Genomic DNA, 7,274 nt, shown 5'->3' with positions numbered 1-7,274 from the left:
AGGATTAAAACTAAAAGAATTATAAAAATAATAATACACTTGGTTAACCATGTGCCCAGTGTGCTTCTATGACGTGGGCCAAGATGTAAAGCATAGGTATAATGCTATTTTTGTATCCCTGTTTGATGTCGACCAAGGCACAAATAGAACTAGTAAGTTATAAAATATAATTTTAATGTAAAGTTGAATCTCTTAAATTAAAAAATCGGAAATTTCCCACAATCTTCCGACACCCGTTTCGCCACTTAAATGTTAAATCTTCCAGATGATAAATAGCCTATGTTACTCCGTATAGTGCTTTAGGGCTATACCTCTACCTAAAAAAATCCCTTTAAATCGGTTAAGCCGATTTACTCGTAGAGACAGATGGACATCAATTTAGAAATTTTATTTTCGAGTTCTTTTTTATGTGAATAAAAAAAACCATTTACATTTGAATCTTTTATTAAACTATAAAAGTACAAAATGGATTTCAAATATAATAAATAAATTCTAAAATATGTATCGCTTGTATCCAAATCGTTATAATACAAAATGGTTTATATTTCGCTTTTAAGTTTATGAAACTTTTACATTATCTTTAATCACTTGTGTTTACAGCCGTCATGGTTGTAAAAAACATAATTTAAAAATAATAATGGTAAGTTTACACACTAGCTTAGTTTAAAATTAAGTAGTGGTAACTTAACAATCACATAATACGCTAGGTAACAAAAAATATCATTTTGACTTTGTTACAGTTAGCGTTGGTATGGTAACGTACATAATAATAATTATACTAAATATACGAGTATCTAAGGAAAGTAATAGTTTTACAATAGCATATTATATATCTAAAAGATAATAATAAATGTTTTCATACATACAAAATAGAATAAACATAAATTAAAAGTTGATCAGTTATTAACATTTAAACAAACGCTTTATCGTTCATTGCATTCATACGTATTTTTGAATAAAGAAATTTATTGGAAGAAGAAAAAAATCATTCAGCAGATTTGGTACCAAAAGATCATACGTGAACAAGACTAGACCCTAGTTTTTATAAAATGTATGGGTTTACTAAATATGCCGTAGACTGCAATTAATATTTAAATTAATTATGATAAATTATTAAGCCTAGAAAATGTTTTGATTACTGGTCTTTCGTTTTTATCAAATTTACAGCCTTTAAGGTACAATAAAGGTGACTGCTCGGCTAGTACCTAGGAGTACATATTCAACTAACATCTAGGGTGCAGTCAAATTAGAAATCATATCGCGCGGGGTTTAATAACATTATTACAATTTTATAATAACGCGGGTGCCACAAGCCTTGCTATTGACGCACGAATAATTTAGATTATTGTACAAGATTAGGTTAGCGATGACAATTTTTTTTCAACTTAGTTTATAAGGTAGAGGCCAATAGAGAGACTATTGGCTATTGGCTAGAGACTATAATCAGTGACTTAGATAGTGGACACACTTATTTCTCTCTTCCTGATTTCAGTAATTTGGCATTTGAAAGAAGAAAACAAATCATTGTCTAACTATTTATTTGCTATAGCAATCGTTAGTCAAAAAAGGGAATATATTTAATTTCTGCAACGAGTAATCGGGGGCGTATGGACTAACCATAATCCGACCACTCCCAACACTCTCCCAACGTCATCCTAAACTGCGGTCCAAATTTCAGAGGAGACGCTCTAAGACTGGCGTTCCCTCTGATTGTCGTTGAGACCTAGAGTTCAGATTCTAGCGATGTTATTGCGAAACGCCAAACCCCGAAGAGCTAACACATCCTTTCTAGCTTCCAACACAATGCAGTTTGCTAATGCTAATGATTTTCTAGCAGCCCCTTAGTATATTATACTCTTTCAATGGCACTCTGCTGTAGAGCGGCACATGACGGCTAACTTTAATGCACCCTGATTGTATCGTTACATTTGTATGTACATATAATATAATGCGTTGGTGGGTTATTTGAAAAAGCTTGACTAATATCTGAGCCTGCAATAGTAACATGCATGTGGCATGAGTCTACAGGAAAATATAATTTCATGGCATTTGAAGTAGTATGTGTGCACTTTATTACCTTGTTCTAAAAAGATAAGCACGATTTCATGAACAACAGCCGAGAAACCTATTCATAATTGATTCGTTAAAGATAGTTGTTTTTATTAAGGAAACAAAAACAGGTCAAATTGTAATGCGTAACGGCGAAGTCATTCAATAACTTTTTAGTCCAGTAATGACATTAAAAAAAACTTGTAATTTGTTTAAAATAGATGCGGTGAATGATTCACAGGTATCAACAGAATTATAACTTATCTACACAGTGCACGGTCGAAACATGGCGATTGGTTAAATAATTAATAGGTAAAACCTAAATTTAAAGCCTGCAGACGCCGAGTTTTGAAATCCAGCAACTCGTAAATTGTAAACGAAACCCAAGGCAATATACTATTGTGTTTAAATACATCTGCCGTTTTAAAAGTCTATTTTTGCTCGGCTACGGAAGACATTTGGTCAAACATTAAGATCCGTGCCCAAATCGCAAAATCAGACAAGCAAAACGAAATTCAAAAAGAAATTGGTCCCTCAAGATCAGTATAGAAAGGTGGCAAACCCGTATTCACGAATATTATTTGAAGCAGTAGCTATTAAATTTAACTTTTAAGCTGCGTTTAAGTCCACAAGTCATTTTTACAGGTTTATACATTTCAAAAACATCAGATTGTATTGGAAGGACGTTAACGTACCGGACGTATTATCGTTGCGTACAGTACATTTGTAATAACGCCTGCTCTGGCGACAACTATTATTATCTTAGTGGCGAACAAATTGACAGAAATAGTTTAAAACTACGCCAACAAATTACGTGTTTTGTTTAAAAAAACAGTTGGCTACTTGATGATAAACTTACTAAATCGGGCAATCGCACCGCGCCTGAACCACACTAGTTCGTCAAAATATTTGGATAAAAAGTACGAGCGACAAAATACGAGCTTGCACGCGCCGAAAATATGCCTAATCTGAAAACGCCCTAAGTATGATTTTGCAATACGAATTTCTAAGTTATGCTATGGTATCAATGACACTTTGAATCGGCATTGTCTTTTATTAAAAGCTGCACTTAATAATACGGGCTTAAGAATTAAGTTTTGTTTGCTTAGAATAAAGATTGTGTAAAGTTGGCCGATCGACGAAGGATTTGCGGCTGGACACTGACGTAGCCGCCCCCATATCCGGGTTCCACGACACGCACAATACGTACGTTAATCTGGAAATAAAACATTGGGTTTACAATTCTCGCTCGCTCTTTTAATTCATTTAAATTGAATATACATTTTATAAACCATTATCAGTAATAATGAATGAATGAATACACTTTTATTGTACACCAAAGAAAAAAAAGTAGTTACAGAGATATAAATACATATCAAGAGAGTACAATTTGGTGGCCTTATCGCTGCATAGCGATTTCTTCCAGGCAACCAATGGCGTAGGAAAAAACATAGAAAAGAGGTAGGTGGTGCAAATATTTAAAATTATACAAATATATAAATAAAATATATATATTATATATATATATATATTATATATATATATATATTATATATATATATATATATATATATATATATATTATATATATATATATATTATATATATATATATATATATATATATAATAATGTTACGGAGTATGTATTATAAAACCCAACAGGGTTAGGCCGTATAGCATTAAAGTACATTCCAATTCTAACTTCATGATGTCCCTGAAGTTAGCTGCTAGCATACATAAATAGTAAGTTGCCAGTTATATTGTAATGCATTTAAGAAATAACGATATGATATATAAAAATTATGTTTGGTTTCGGCACAAACTAGAAGAGGTGCGAGGATGTAACCACGACCTCTGTAAAATCATGCAAGGATATATGAATAATTTCATAACGCAGGCCTCAAGTGGGATTTCCAATTCGTTTTATACTGTGATGACTAAATTGGAATTCCGTAAAACATCCGTATACCTCCTAAGTATATCTAGGCGTGATTCCGTGATTAAGTATATTGTATTTATAACAATATGCTTTATAACATACAGGATATAAAAAATACTTAAGCAATAAAAACTAAATTTGATGTCATGATGCAATAGTATGATTTTTTTTCAGAGGATATTTAACCCTTAACGATCATCCTCTATTTCCCGAATACGGAAAAATTAATGGTGTATAACAGTACTTAGAAAAGTGATGATCATACTTATGGTTTTGATGCATGGTCGATATCTATAGGATAGCTAAGAATGCTCACTTAGTATGCGATTGACAGAGTTTTACTCAGATTTAGATATATCACAGAGATTCGTAAAGTTTAAGTGCTATTTTAATTTTTGCTTATGCTATTTTTGTGTGTATACATTAATGAAAATCTTTTTTTCGCCCCGTCCCTAAAGCGTTTGGGGGTAGGGGATAGAGTAAGTCAACCGCCTCTTCTCTAAATGAAAAGCAATCATGTCAAAATGCGAAAAAACAACACGCATTTAGGACACGCCCATCATCGACTAGACCGTAATATAGAATCTTGTTCTTACCTCATGCTTGGAAACAGTACGCTTGAAGTATTTATGGAAGCGAGAAGATAGGGCCCACACGGCGCCGTTGTCACGTTCCGCCCACCTCACCTCCGCGCAGAACTGTAGTTTATCAGGATCCTGCGCCAGCACTCTGCCAACAAAAGGTTTTATATAATATATTTCAACTACAAATAAAACTTATTCATAGGACAACGAAGTATTCTTTCAAACAACAGAATGGATTGAAGCCTAGTTGTCACTCAGTGTGAAATGGAAAGTGCTGTGCTCGCATCATCTCTGCGTCACAAAATATGATAAGACAACATAGTTGCTGAAGTAGTGACCCCGATCTGGAAAGCGCAGTAGCACGTAGAACTCTACCATGTGGGCAGACGACATCAAGAAAGTCACGGGAAGGCACTGGTAACATGTAATAGAAGATATTGGTGTGTGAAAACTATACAGAACACGGTGGTGATGAATCATGGTAGTCCTTTACCATGAAACTACGATTGCGGTCAAATAATTATATCGGTCAATACCTCGTAAGTTAACTATTGACAATTTACAGGATTGCTAGAAAACTAATTTTATTATGGAAAAAATCGTTTAATGAAAGCTTGTTTTTTTATTATTTTGTTCGGCTTTACTAACTACTAATTTTAATTACATACCATTAAATGCCTAAGCATAATAATTAGATACCTTACACTATGCGAGGACGAAAAACTAGTGATAGTAGTGTTCCTGTGTTGTAGTTTTTGTAAAACATTGCAGTAGGCTTTGTTTTTCCAATGGCACAACGCCTTAACGAACTTAACAGCAATAACTACGGAATGAGGAATTACTTTCATCTGTCATGAATAATAGTCTACGTTTGACGAATTCCATATCCATCCGAGGGGCAGTCCTGTGTGGAGGTGTCCAGTGGTGAATAGGCATCTGAAGACATTCAGAAGAGCAGCTAAAAGGGGCCAGTTGGCACAAGACTGTGAGGTGTACCTCTACAAAACACCTATGCCCACCAGTGAACGTCCATCGGTTCATGATATAAATCTTTATATTTGCAGAATATTGAGTTTCACGACAGTAATATAGAAATGTAAAGGATCTTCATCCGAATAAGCTTCCCCCTTCTTAACCATCTCAAACTACTTAAATAATTTATAATTTTAGTACCTGTGCGAATTAGTAATAGGATTCCAGGCAGCAATTGCGTTTTCTGTCATGGGACTGAAGATGACTGTGTCGTCACGAGGATCGACTGCTATTCCGAGGCCTTGGGATGATTTGCGCCCAACTAGGTTTACGGGCAAATCGGCGCCTTCTGCTGGAGGGCCTGACTGTAGTACTGCGGTGGAAACGCTGAAAATTCTAGAAAAAAGAGATTTTTCTGTTATAGGAGTTTAAACTGTATGTACCTATTTAGTGAACTACTAACGAAATTCAAAACGGTATAAAATCATAATTGTGTATTTTATCCTTTTTCCTTCCATTTTTAAACTATTCAAAACTATTCTGTTTGAAGGTGAACTTTAGTGCGGGTAGATTCACCCGACTAAATCTTTTGAAGACTTGAGCACACGGTCGTCTTTGAAAATTATGCTTAAAAGATGGTACGCAAAAATATACCTTTATTCTCAGCTGAAAACATAACTAAATCTTACCTGTCAGTAGCCAAAGGCTGATAGTACACAAGCCCCTGTGCAGGAGAATGGGTGATGCCTACAACTCCGTCCATGAGGGTGAACTTGTCACCACCAATGTCGTATTCGCCGAGATCCGGATCAGGGTACATGGAGGCGTGGGTCACGCGCCAGGCGTTGTCCCTGCGAGCATCATATACGATAATACCTGAAAAGAAAATACACAACATTTTTCATCGTCTCACAGTAAATGGTATGCATGTCTGGTGAACCAAAAGCTATTTAGTTCAATAGATAAAGCTTGCCTATCCAGATAGCGCCAGCTTCATGAGTTTCTGGGCATACGTATACGGCTATCCTCTGAACATCACACGAATATTATAGCTATATTAAATTAAATCGGGCACTTTCGACCAATTTCTGTTCAGTTATTACCGGAAAACACAAATTAAATAACATTTTCTAAAAATGAATCCTAGCTAGATCGATTTATCGCCCCCGAAACCCCCTGTATACTAAATTTCATGAAAATCGTTGGAGCCGATTCCGAGATTCCGAGAGAAAGATATAAGATATATTTTCAAGTTTGTACATAACAACTTAAGATGAGAACGTAGATATTTTATTGTTTTATAGCTTTTACTTTTTGGGCGTAATTTGGTAGGGTTTAAGGTTAAAGTTCTTAGTATTTGTACTTTCAGATATTTTTGCGACACGTTTTTCTTTTGCTAATATTTAATAGACTTTAATTGGTCATTAATATAGTTTAGAAGCTCCAATCCCTATTACAGTCGAAAAGAGTTTTTTCTGACTGTGTTAACTGGTACTCGTACCGACTGGTACTCGGGTTTGATGGCAAGCTTGGAAATAAGACTCTTCCAGGATTGAGTTTGGGCTGAGTGTATGGTTGGAACAAGCAAAGGGATCCAATACCTAAAATCACCTTGGGTTAGGCGGAAACTCTTACCACCCTACCGCAAAGAAGTTTCGCTAAGCGATTACATTTTTTAAACTACAATTCTTCATAATTCAGCGGGCTGAATTATTTATTTACTACTCAA

General features: G+C 34.9%; 1 protein-coding gene across 2 annotated transcripts in view; it reads right to left on the bottom strand.

The window, feature by feature from the left end:
- Positions 1-910: 910 nt before the first annotated feature.
- The window catches only part of LOC120629173 (protein yellow-like), a 51,136-nt gene continuing 44,772 nt past the window's right edge, over positions 911-7,274 (bottom strand). For both annotated transcript variants that reach the window (XM_039898001.1, XM_039898002.1), the window contains exons 5-8: positions 6,235-6,421; positions 5,747-5,941; positions 4,586-4,718; positions 911-3,265 (exon numbers count right to left, since the gene is read on the bottom strand). In XM_039898001.1, the coding sequence (XP_039753935.1) occupies positions 3,155-3,265; positions 4,586-4,718; positions 5,747-5,941; positions 6,235-6,421 (626 nt within the window). In that variant the 3' untranslated portion in view covers positions 911-3,154. The remainder of the gene's footprint in view (positions 3,266-4,585; positions 4,719-5,746; positions 5,942-6,234; positions 6,422-7,274) is intronic.

Source organism: Pararge aegeria, chromosome 14 (assembly GCF_905163445.1).
Source record: "Pararge aegeria chromosome 14, ilParAegt1.1, whole genome shotgun sequence".
Lineage (NCBI taxonomy): Eukaryota > Metazoa > Arthropoda > Insecta > Lepidoptera > Nymphalidae > Pararge > Pararge aegeria.
The sequence above is the reverse complement of the archived record's forward strand: the minus strand, read 5'-3'. Positions and strand labels throughout refer to the sequence as shown.